This window comes from Urocitellus parryii, chromosome 2 (assembly GCF_045843805.1).
Source record: "Urocitellus parryii isolate mUroPar1 chromosome 2, mUroPar1.hap1, whole genome shotgun sequence".
Taxonomy (NCBI): domain Eukaryota; kingdom Metazoa; phylum Chordata; class Mammalia; order Rodentia; family Sciuridae; genus Urocitellus; species Urocitellus parryii.
The window spans coordinates 26,688,757-26,701,746 of NC_135532.1; the positions used below are offsets into that span (position 1 = coordinate 26,688,757).

Sequence of the window (12,990 nt, forward strand, 5' to 3'; positions counted from 1 at the left end):
TTTTCCTTCTTCAGTTCACCATACAAGGTAACTGGGTCAGCCCCCTGTTAGGACTATGACTCTTCTAGCAGGGAAGGGAGACACTTGATAGTCCTTTGGAGACAGAGGGACTCCCTCATTGAGGTTTTCTGACAGATGTCATTCCCCTGCTCTGTATTCCAGTTTATTTTCATCAGATGTTTGTTGAGAGCCACAGAAGTGGCCCCAGCAAAATTCCAGCTGATTGGCTCCTCTGTGGTGCCGCTCATTGGGCTGTTTCCCCGCCCTTTCAGACCACGGAGCTGTTCATTGGGGGACTCTTTTGGCTCCGCCCATGAGACCCAGCCAATCGGCCCTTAGGGCGGGAAGACCACCGGTTGAGAGGTTCCTGGAAGAGAAGGTGGAGGCAGTTGGGCTCTGAGGGAATTCCTGGAGAGCTTGGTGGTGTGCTTGACAAGTGGCTAGTGAATTGTGCCCAGCCAGACTGTGGCAGATGTTTTGAATAACATCATACCCTTTCTCTTTCATGATGGGGGACGCTTAAAATCACAGTCCCGGAAAATCACCTTTACACAAACATCTTTTAAAAGCAAACTCCAGGCCCAAGCCAGTGGTCCAATTCCATTTTTAAAAAGGTTATTAATATTAAGTAAAATAGTTGATCTGATTAAAAACACTTTCATCGAAGCACAACATTCCTGCCAACAATATTAAGAGTTGAATTATTGATTTTTTTTTTAAACAGCAGATAGTCCATTAGCAAGGAAGAAAAGAAAAAAAAAAAAAAAGAAAAGTGATTCCTCCTCCTTCACTTTTGGTGTAACAGGGTGAAAGTAGTGACCTACTGTTAGGGACCCAAGCAAGAGGATGGCTAAGTGTGGGAGGGCGAGAAGGCAGAGGAAGGGGCCTGGCCTGGGGGCTGTTGGGGAGAAGGGACGGTAGCAGAGGCAGGAGAGGTGAGACGCCTAGTGGAGCCAAGGGGCCCCTGGTGCCCGCAGCCCGTCGGGCGCCCCGCGGCCACAGCCGCAGCAGCGCTCACCGGGGTGCTGCCGCTCCCGGCCACCAGAGGGCGCGGCCGGAGCCAGCGCGGCGGAGCCCGAGAAGGGAGGAGGGGAGCCGGTGGAGAAGGGTCAGCCGCGGCGGCAGGGCGGCGGCAGCGGCGCAGCTCTGCTCCCAGTGCGTCTCGGTCCCCGCGTCCAGGCAGGACGCTCAGCCCCGGCGACCGGGATGCAGCCGCCAGCCTGCCGTGTCCGCCGCCTCGCGTCCCCCGCGCTGCTGGCGCTCCTCGCGTGCTCCGCTGGTAAGTAGCGGGCGGCCCGGGCGTGCGCTGGCGAGGCTTGGGGCTTCTCGGGCGCAGCTGCCCGAGCCCCAATGAGCCCCAGGAGGGAGGTGCTGGGTGGCCCAGCCTGGCCCCGCTGGTTTCCGCGTCCCGCTGCCCCGTCGTCGCCGCGCCGCCTCTCAGCAGCGCCATCTCCCGGCGCCCAGGCGGGACCCGGGGCGTGCCCGCCCGGTGCCTTTCTGTCCCGGGTCCCCGCCGCCCCTGCCGGGCCCCAGACTCGCGTCTCTCCGCCTCCTTCCGCCTGGAACAGGCGGGCTGGCGGGCGGCCGAGCAGCCGGGGCGCAGCGCCCATCCCCACAGGAAGCGGAGGGAGCTGTGCAACTGCGAGAAACTTTGAAAGAGGTTGGCTGCGGCCCCTCCCCCCGAGTCCCGCCGCTGTTCGCCAGTCCCGAGCCCCGAGCGTCCGCGCTGCGCCCTGGCTGCGCCCTGGCTGCGCCCGCGTGGGATGCCAGGCGGCAGCTGCCCCGCGCGCACTCCGCGACCGGGCGTCCCTCCCTCTGCGCGGCCTCGGACTTGCCCCGGCTCGCTAGGATGTGCGGCCAACTTGGCACCCTCCCTACTCTGATTCTGGGAGGGAGGACGGGGTGCCGGGCCGGGCCTCGGTGTGAGCGGGAGTGGTGTGGGGACACCATGGGGAAGCTGTCTGAAGTCTGGGATCTTCACTGGGCAAATTAGAAAACCCGTCTGAAAACAATGCTCTCCGACTCTCCTGCTGTGGTAGAGGTTTTCTCAGAGCGCAGGAAAGGATAGCAGAGAATTCGGCAACATTTCTTAGCGGCTCCTCTGGGATTCCAAGATGTTGATTGTCACTGGGGTGTGGGCCCCCCAGGCTGGGAGAGGTGACCTTGACTGGCATCAGCCAACTGATCCATAGGAGACAAGTCCTCCTGGTATGCCAGGGCAAGGACCCTAGGAGCAAAAAGGAACCCTGGGCCCAGGAACCAGTGCAGGGAGCAACGCGCACAGGACAGGTGGGAACCTGGGTTCAAGAGGTAGACCTGCTCCTAAATGGCAGAAAGGGAGACTATCACTGCCCAGGTAGTGTTGATTGTGCAAGATGAAACTGCAACTCTAAGGTACTGGGCCGCGGGCTGAAGACATGTTTGAATTCGAGTAAATGGGGGGACCAAATGAGATGGGCAGAACCTGAAGCGAGTGGAGAGACCTGATCCTTGATTCCAAGAGGATCCTCTTATGGCTTAGGGCAGCGCCAGACTCTCCTCTACCGGCCTGCTCTGGCTCCAGAGTTTATGCTGACCTGCCAATGTTAAGAGGCATTCCCGCTAGGAAAACAGCTGGAAATGGACAGAGCAGTTGCTCGCCCCTTCCCCATTCCCTTTTTTTTTGCTTGTGATTGTCATCTTTTGGGGGCAGGAAATGGGTGATAAACAGAGTTAGGTCACCCCCCTAGAGTGTATGGTAAAGAATTTAAGAGGGGGGGGTACGCTGGAGATTATGGAACTAAATTGACTCCTGGAGAACTTCAGACCTTCTGTGAAATAGATTGGTCTTCATTTGGAGTAAGTGGGCCCTCTGAGGGATCACTAGGTAAAGAGCTACATGAGCAGGTGCCCAAATTAGTTTGAGATCAGAGAGGAGAAAAAGTGTCACTTTTAAATCCAAGCTGCTGTGGGACATAAATGGCTGTTTTATCTGTTCTTGTGCTCTGGGATTCTGCCAAGTTCCTTCCTAATGCTAGAAAATAGGAGAGGCAAATGGAGGGGATCTGGAAAGGCCAGGTAGACCAGGTCCTGGACATTTTAAGGATGCTCAGGAGGTCTGCATTCTGCCTTCCAACAATTTAGGTGTTGCCCCAAGCCACAGAGGTTAGCTCTGCAATTTTCTGCAAATGCCTGATAGGAGAGTCTGATGGGCCCAGGAATATCAGGGATGCTCTACCTCCTGGAATGTTTTCCTCTTTGCTGCAGTTGGGCACAAGGTGGGATTGAGCCATGACTCAGAAACAGAGGACTATAAGCAGGAGAGTGGCATGGGGAAAAGTGCAAGAAACCACCAGTTTGGTGGTGGTGGTGGTGGATGGTTGCACCTTTACATTAAAACAAAAAAAAAAAAAAACCCCAAAAACTCTAGTCTAGAGAAAGAGGATGCTGTCAGGGGGAAAAACACTGAAAAAACCCCAGATAGCTCTCTGGGGCTTAAGTTAAAATATTAAAAAGAGTCCTAAGATAAAAAGGAAAAAGAAGCCATGATATGATAGACACTGTTGTTTCATTTGGACTCAGGAAGCTATCCTAAAGCCTTCACTATTTCTGGCTCAAACTTTAGGCCTCCTCAAGGCCCAGACTCCCCCGACTTCTGCCTCTGGAAATGATGCCAACAGTAGGGCAGAGCGGGGATCTGAGCCAGCTGCAGTGGCTCCCGCTTCTCCACTGCTCTGTCTCCTTTACTATCCAAGTTAAGGAAGGAGTTCAAACAATGCCAAAAGGATATTCAGATCTTATTTTCTGGGGAGGCGCTAGAAATGAATTGGAGAACAACAAAGGCAGGTTGGGAGTAATTATGGTCATATCATTTTTTCCTTCAAAACCTCTGTCTTGAGCTCATGGTTTCTGTGTTGCATTCACACTTGGTCCTGTGCATCTAAATTTATAGTGTTTTGCTCCGATCAGTCTTGTTTTGTCCAACTTGAGTTTTTAGTCCTTTGTCTTTCCTTCTTCTGTCTTTATTCAGAGATCAATTATTCAAGGAGAAGCTGTAAAATCTTTGTTTCCTGTTAGTTTTTATGTTTATTTCTGTGCATCTGTGTACTATATGTTGTGTCTCTATAGAATATCTATCATGTACCTGGTATCAAAATTGGTTTATAGATAAATGAGTACTCATAAATTTAGTAAATGGATCCAAATGTTTTTTAGTTCACATGACTTAAACGTTTCAGAAAAAGTTCAATTTAAATTGGCTAAACAGATAAGAATTACTAACCCACATGTTTTTCTAGGTGGTCAAGCAATCAATAGTGTTGCTTTCTATAAGATGTTTAAAGTATAATATCCATTGCTTCTAGAATTTTTCTTTAGCAGAAACTGATGGCATGTACCTGTAAACTACACTTGTCTCATAGCTTGGTTTTCATGAGTAACCTAAAGTTAACAATTAAAAATGAGTAAACTAGATTAAACATAAATGGGATTAGTTTTCATAAATGTGTTAGAGGAGACATTTGATCAATTTTCAAAATTAAAATAGTAAAACATCAATTGCTAAATATTAATTCAGGTACTCTTCTTAAATTCCATAAGATAATATATACTTTAGTATTATATTGTTTTTATAAATTGGTAAATGAAAAAAAGGGGGAATTTCATATTGCTTTGTTTCTGCATCTTCACTAAAGCAAGGTTACAAAGGATAAGATTCTAATACATGTAATTCTATGTGCAAAGAGTACAAAAGGTTTCAGCTGTGTTTAATTAAAGTACTGCAAAAAGCATATAAAGAATTTCATGCTATTAAAATGGAGTAATTTGTCTAAATTTAGAAATTTCATAAGGATTGTTCCAAAAGGTAAATTTAAGAGTCAGCAACTAAAAAGATATAAAAGGTATGGAAATATATTTTAATGTAAAAATGTTTCTGGAGGAAAAAATATTTCATGTGGTGAAATAAACAAGTCATAAAATGTCCATGTAAGTTATGCAAGGATTTTGGAGGATGAATCTCAAAAAAATTGGGTGTGGTTAAGTTGGCTGTTATGAACATGATCAGTTAATGTATTTAAGGGTTTTTCCTGAGGTCAAATATTAATGTGCTAATAGAAACCAGAATTTAATTCTGTATGTGTTAAAGTAACAAGGGTTTCTTAAAACATTGGTCTGGTCTTATCTAGCAGGATAATTTTTTATGTCTTTTAGGTTCTATTATTTAGGAGAGATAGTCTTAGAGGAATTAGGGGTTGTACAAATCAAATTGAATATACAACTAATTTTTAGATTATTACACTACATTGAACATTCTATTTTTTTTAAGCTTAAACTTGGTTAATCTGAGGACATCATTGTAATTGTGATTCTGTTACTAGCTTCTTTATATATCAGATATATTTATGTCCTCCAAGTATATAAGTCTTTTTTACAGCATTTTACTAAGCTGGTGTTCTCCAAAATAAAGCCTATAATAATAGTTTATTTTAGGCTTATTTAAAAAATAACAAATTTATTTATTTATTTATATCAGTTACTATTTTATAGTCAGATAAAAATGACTATCATAATAATTATACATGTATATGGTTTTCTGATAATCCTTACACTGGGGTGGGAATTTAATGTATTTTTAGAAGATAATAAGGAGAGCCTGGTTTGTTTAATTGTTGACAGTATGAAACATAAGACATTTTGCCACTTTTCCCAAAAAGAAAGTTGGAAGCTCTCTAATTGCTTTTTAAAAAAATTATTATTATTATTCATGTTCCTGATAAGATGATACATTGTGTTAATTGATATTCATATAATCTCAGGAAATAATATACAAAAACTTTATAAAATGACATCTAAGAGATAAAACACTTTTCTTGTCAAGAGGCCACCTCATCTGTGTTAAGACTCTGCCTCTTATTCCATGTTAGAACAACTCCAAAGAGGGCTAAATTTAACTTTATTTAAAGTTAAGTTCAAAAGATAGATTTCTTGTTGTTAAGATTACTGTGATCTCAAAATAAATAAGGGATGTAATATATAACTAAGTAAAGGTTTGAGATTATAAAAATTATGCTTCTTGGTTTATAGCTATTATACAAACTACATGTTTTTGTTCTTGTCAATTCATTATGTATTTTCCTTGTAAACTTTATAACTGCTGTTAGTGGTTTACAGAAGTACAACTTTTAATATAACAATCTGAATTATTTGAGACAAAAAGCTATCACCTATAGGACAGATAGGATATAAGGCTCACTTCTAGCACTAACACTAGCCCCTATTAAATAGAAATGTTAAGTAACTATAAAATTATAGACATTAATAGTACTCCTACTCTAGGACTGGTAAAATTGGCCTGCTAGGTGTTTAAAACCAAAATTGGAGACTAAAGTTAATGAAATAAAGGTCAAGAAAAAAAATTGCCAATATTTTGGCACTTACCCTTTAAGTCAACCAGAACCTAGAACAATGAGACCCTATTATTATTATTATTATTATTATTATTCATGTTCCCAATAAAATGATATATTGTGTTAATTGATATTGGCCTTGCACTTCTGGTGAGTCACTCTGAACTCCTCATCAGGGAGACTGAGAGGACCCTAGAGAACAAGAAGCCAACCAATGCACATGCTGCAAAGAAGAGGGTCATTGGAGAGGGGAATGTCCCAATGTTTCCAAGGGAAGCCAAATGTAGTCAGCAAGACCCTCACCTATTCTGGCAGATGGCACACTGGTAGAAGAAACTAGAGGAGGTCAGAGGCTTCTCACTCATCCCAAAGAGTAACCCCCAGAGGAATCTCAGCTGATTTTTAACAGTAGTAGGAACAAGGTCAATTCTGACCAACTTGGTCTTAAACACCTGGTAGGGAAATTATAACCGAAGTATAGCCATACATGGGCTGGTGTTCATGGCTAAGGAGGTACAACTGGTGCAAAGGGGTTGGAGATCACCTGGAAGTTACAACTAAGCAAACTGTGTCAGGAAACCCACCCTCACTGGATCAAGTGTTGTCAATTATCTTGTTAATGCTTAGGTCTAGCCATACTAGATACTCAGGATTCTCCACTTATCAGATTCTTTATGGACCTCCTCCTCCTAGTATAAGAGGTATACAAGAAGCTCTTTTAAATATTGGAACACATTTCTCTGAGGTAGCAGAGGCAGGCTCTAGATTCAGCCTTGACCACTATACACCATTGGGTTCGGGAAAAGCTGCTTGTGAGCCTGACCACAGATGCCTACCTGTTTAAACCAGGAGATGCTATTTGGGTAAAAGAGTGGAATGTCCAACCCCTAAAGCCTCTTTGGAGGAGTCTGCTCACCATCATTTTGTCCACCCCTACTGCAGTAAAAGTGGCCAGTGTGGCCCCTTGGACTCATCACAGCAGAGTGCAACCAACCTTATGATTGGGTGTACCTTCCCAGTCCAGCTACACCATGTAAGTTGACCATCCAAAACGAGCAAGCTACACCCCGAGAGGCTCCCAAGGACTACAGCCCTGCTTTAGTCACTTCGGACGCTGACTAATCTATGCATGGCAGAAGCTTGAGGAATCAACCGCTGGCTGGGATAAATGGACAGGTCTTATTTTCTATGTACAGGGAGGCTTTGGTGCTGCCCCCCGCCCCACCCCCGCCACTTTATTCCTCTCTGTTGCCACACTCTTAGCCTTAGTTTTCACTGTAGGATCAACAGCAACTGCTCCAGCCAGCTGGCACTGGGTTGAAAAGCTTCTATTAGCAGTCTCTCACCTCCTTTTGACAGGATGCTTTGTTACTCTTGGTTGTGTTTGATCTGGCTCCCGACTGTGGGCTTGAGTCTCTTACCCCGTGACCCATGTCTTCATATGACTCAACAGGCCAAGTTGTAGCCACAACCCTACTTGATCATAACCATTTCTCCTACTAGGAAACTATCTCAGGAATCTGCAGGTTGGATAAAAAGGTCACCCACATCTCAGTCCAGACCTGTGAAAGGTTAGAATCCCAGGGAATTATTTGGAGGATAGTTTTCAACTTTGGGGGGGGGGATTCAAGAGTCTCCTAAGTATTGTGGTTTTTATGTTAAGGGGTCTGCCTTCTCCTGCCTTGCCTGTTACCCCTGGTTATAAGATCTATTTCTAGTTTCATAGAGGCTCTGGTTAAAAGGAAAATGGTCACTTATGTCATGATGTTATGGAAATATAAACCATTAAAACTCTTTGATCCTGAAAGAATCTTAGCATCAAAGTGGGAAATGTGGTAGAGATTTTATCAGGGCGCAGAAAAAGATAACTTGGCACCATCAGTATCAATGTGAACCTTCCCCAACTCAGTTGCAACACTGTGGCTACTCTGTAGTGTAGAAAATAGAAGTCCTAACCTGAAATATGTACTACCTCACACGGGAAACAAGGAACTACTATGTAAAAGGAAACTGACAAGCACATATAAAGCTATACCTCCCTATGCTAAATTCTCAGCCTTTGGATGAGAATCCACTGAGCCTCTGTTGGCACAAATAAACACTTCCTGCTGAACGCCCTGGGGTCCTGTGTCTCTGAGCGCGAATCCTGCTTCCACAATGTCCATTTCTTTTTCCAATCTCCTCACAAAGGCCTATGACCCCACCCCTTTCTCATAAAAGGATGTGGTAAAAGTCTTTTTTTTTTTTTTAATCGTTATGATTGACTATGATGTGATTTGTTCAAATTGAAAAGCTTGGCTGAAAAAGTTATTTCCTTTCAGAGTGTTATAATGACACTGTCCTCTCAGGCTTGCTTGAGTTTCTAGGCTCCAAAAAGGCAGTAATTTCAAATTTTTAGAAATGGTAGAATGTTGCAGTTGAGGAAGAGGCGTAGCATTATTGCACACTGCTTTCGTTAGCCACTGGAACCTTGACAGTCTGTGTGTAATTGTATCGAAGTTCTCCAAATAGGGGCCTTATTTGCTGTTTCTGTACATCCCAGACATTTCTGTAGGTGCTCTGTAAGTGTGGGAAAATCGAATCACATTAGTTGGTAATTGTTCACACACATGATTAATTTGCCGACTCTGTAATTAAAATTGTTAGGGCACCTTGGACAGAGAAGGCTGTAATTGATCATCTTTGGTGGAAGAAAGCATTGTTGGGTGGTAGCCCTAGGGAGAAGGGGAAGTTGAAGATTTACGAGCAGGTGACGACTGCTGGCTGTATCAGTTGGCTTATTGCCTGGAAGTTTGTAACTCACCAAATGAGTGGGTGGTAGCAGAAACTGGCATTCTATTTACAGCACTGCACTTAATAATGCTGTACTGGGGATATTATGCTTGTACATGATGCCCACAATGTATAGGCTGAAATGTACATTTGCATTTCTATGTGTAATCCTTTATTACCGTTAGGGGAATATTTGCACAGTCCAAACTTGATATTACACTGAAGGACATTCAGAATGAACTAAATGTCAACACATTTCTAGAGATGTCGATTAGCCTTGTGAAGTTGTCAGATAAGCACAATAAATAAGACATAAAACCCATTAAAAGGTCCCTGTGAGACATTTGGGCTTTGTGAACTGGCTTTCATGGGTTGGTAGAGACGGGAGGCTGTATTCTCTGGGGTCGGAAGTAAATCATGACTATGTTTTATTGAGGTTTAGTTTGATGTTAAGGGAGGGACATCGAAACATATGAAAACAAAGAAACATATAAGGATATCATGAGTGGGGCCTGATGATTGCCTTAAAATTCTGCTAAAACAGTGTAATAAGAGTCCTGAGATGGGATCAATCCTGAAAGTTTATGAATACCTTAAATATTCCCTTACAAGATTGGTTCAGCTATGGATAGTTTCTTGACAGACTTAACATTTATTTAAAAATTTTTTGGCAGGGTGGTGGGGGGAGGTCAAGATAGCACACATCTGTAATCTCAATGTCTCTGGAGGCTGAGGCAGGAGGATTGTGAGTTCAAAGGCAGCCTCAGCAATGTTGAGGGGCTGAGCAACTCAGGGAGACCCTGTCTTAAATAAAATACAAAATAGGGCTGGGATGTGGCTCAGTGGTTGAGTGCTCCTGAGTTCAATCCCCAGTACCCAAAAAAAAAAAAAAAACCCAGAATAAGAAAAATAAAAAGATAAAGAAAGAAACATTTGTTTTAAATCCATATGCATATACAGACAAAATTCACAGTAACTTCTGTCCTAATGTCTGGCACCAGTTGTGGAGTCAGATTTATTCAAGCCTTTTGGTCACTACTTATTTATTAGCTGAATGACTTTGAAGCCTCATTTTTTTCATATAAAACTGAAGACATGTATTGGTTGGGAACCTGGAAACTTTTCTGTCTCTTATAGTTTTAAGAAAATGATTCCACAGAGGCAGAAACTGCTAATTGCCTACACAAGAGTCCTTTGAACCCTCTTTTCCTAGCAAAACTCAATGGGATTATACTGAGGTTGAGGGGATGGTTGGAGGAATGGTGTCAGTGGTGGCAATGTGAAGCATTTTCAGTAGCTCTTGCAAATAGGGGTGTCTAGTGATGAATCCATAAAGATTATTGGACAGAACAATCCAGTAATCCTGCTCGAATGCAGGCCCTTTTTGCCATGTTTCATTCCCCCTTCTCCCTATTGCTTGTTCCATGGATCTGATGGCTGGAGCTGTGGAGGCCATGTTGTGGCTAGGAGGTGACCTTGAAGACAGAGGCAGGCAGTAGTAAGGATGATAGAATGGAAAGAGAAGAAGTCTGGGTGCCAGGAAGGTGTGGAGCATCCTGTCAGTCCTGTCTATCACCTATTTGCAGTTTTGCCTTGTATGAGACTCTATGCAGCCAAACAGTCCTAATTGATACATCTGTGAAGAAGCTGATTCAAACCAATGGTAAAATAATAGGTATTAGCTTGTATCTTTCACATCCCTGTCTCCTCTCGGTAGGAGCCAAGATTGTATTTCTTAGCGCCTGCCAAAATTAGGAATGATTTTTTGTTCTGAGCCAATTCTTGCTCAGATTCCTTTCATTGCAGCGAGTCAGAAGTTTTAAAACAGCAAGTCAGACCTAATTCCAGGCTGTGTGTGTGTGTGTGTGTGTGTGTGTGTGTGTGTGTGTGTGTTAAACCCTCCCTTTATTACTGAGGCAGTACACAGCTATCACCGGTACAAATTTAATCTTACAGGTGCATTCTTTGTCATTCAGGACCCCCAAGTTAGCATAGCCTCCTTGGTCCTGAACTTGATCCATGGGGGTTTGCCTGCAGTTGACAGTCAACCTCTGGGGTACAAGGAGCATCTTCTGCAAGTGGGACAGGGGATAGAGAGAAGATGTTTGTACCCTTTTTAAAATTTCCTTGGAACTGAACATTTTGGGGCACATAATATAGCACGTCCTAATAATTAACCTCATTTGAAGCATCAAGGTCAAAGATTTTTGCAGCTGGTTAGATACATTGTAAGAAAATAAGCAAGCATAATGTCTAGGCATAAAGATAGTACGTATAAGGACTTTGCAACTGATTTTCCTCTTGTAGAACAATGCATTTGGCATTGTTCAGGTTCCTGCTTAAAAATAATGTACCGGAGTCCCCATAGGTTTACCCCACCTCTCCCACGATAAAGGAAAGTTGTGGTGAGTGTCAAACTCCTTGTGCCTAGTATTGATTGAGAGTCTCCCTTGCGGCCGTGATTTCAAAGTATTGTTCACTAAGAGACTCCCAGAGAAACACCATTGTTATTGTACAGGCTCACTTGAATTGCTAGACCGTGTTGATTTCCAAACAGTAAAAAGAACATTACAAGGAAAAACTACCCAAAGTTTGCTTCATTTATTAAAAAGTAATTGTTGAGGACCTACTATGTGTCAAGCATCGGGATATTGCTGGAACAAGACGGATCTGCCTGTCTCCCCCCTTGTAGAGCTGGCAGAGTAGGAGGGAAGGAGACAAAAAACAATAACTACATAGAAGCTCACTGCAGCTTCTGTGGAAGACGCTTTGAGAACATGTTGCAGAAAGATCTATGGCTTTCAGCAAGTCTGGGGCAGGGGTTTTCTACTGAGAAAGATCTTGTACTCAGGGAACATTCATCAATGTCTTGAGACCTTTCGGATGTCACTGGATGGTGTGGCAGTGGTTGCTGCTAGCATCCAGAGCCAGGGACATAGCTGGGTGACCTACAATGCACAGGACAGCTGTGCCCCACCACCAAACAATTGATTATTGGGCCCCAAATCTCAACAGAACCAGGGTTGAGAAACCTTGGAATGAGAGCTTAAAGAAGGCCTCCATGAGGAAGTGACACGACCTCCCAGACGCGAAGGGGAAGTGGAACCCGTGAAGTGGAGGGGAAAAGAGCGAGCCATCTGAGGGACCCAGCTAGGCTGTGAAGGAATCCTGTGGAGGAAGGACAGAGCCCCAGCGAGTGTGAGAAAGGGGCAGGCGACATCAGCAGGGGCCAGCTTGGACAGGGCTTGCAGACTGGGTAATGCATTCAGGGCTGTGTTGAAGGGCTGTCATGGGACAGTGCGTGACTTGACTTGATGGAGCTCGATCTGGTCGTCCTGTGGAATGGGGGTCGGAGGTTGTCGGTGTGGACCTGGGGAACCAACCGTGAGGAGGCGGCCATAGCAAACTAGTTGAGAGATGATTACGAATCTCTAAGCCGCTGTGATAGATTGGGCACAGTGGGCTGGGAGAGAGGGTGGGGGCAGGGATGAGTCATGGATTTCTGTCAGGAGCTGCCTGTGTGTTGTGTACCGACTTAGGCACTAATGAGGAAGACCAGATTTAAAAAAAAAAGTTCTTATGGTTAAATATGCATAGCGTAAGATTTATTCAGCCTCATAAATCTTAGGCATATAATTTTGTGGCATGAAATACCAGACTTTTTTTTTTCAGATATATTTTTTGGGGGAAGTGAAGCTGATCAGTTCTGGACAAATTCAGGTTATGAACTGTTAGATATTTGGGTGAGGAGCTCAGAGGAGAGGTCCTGCTGGAGAGGTATTTGGGCTTGGAAGTCCCTGCACTATGTGGCAATTTGAAAGTTTTTTTTTTT

At 44.0% G+C, this 12,990-nt stretch overlaps 1 protein-coding gene across 1 annotated transcript in view; it reads left to right on the forward strand.

Moving 5' to 3' along the window:
- Positions 1-1,122: 1,122 nt before the first annotated feature.
- The window catches only part of B3glct (beta 3-glucosyltransferase), a 109,177-nt gene continuing 97,309 nt past the window's right edge, over positions 1,123-12,990 (forward strand). Inside the window, exon 1 of the mRNA XM_026388380.2 lies at positions 1,123-1,279. Within this exon, the coding sequence (XP_026244165.2) occupies positions 1,207-1,279 (73 nt within the window). The 5' untranslated portion in view covers positions 1,123-1,206. The remainder of the gene's footprint in view (positions 1,280-12,990) is intronic.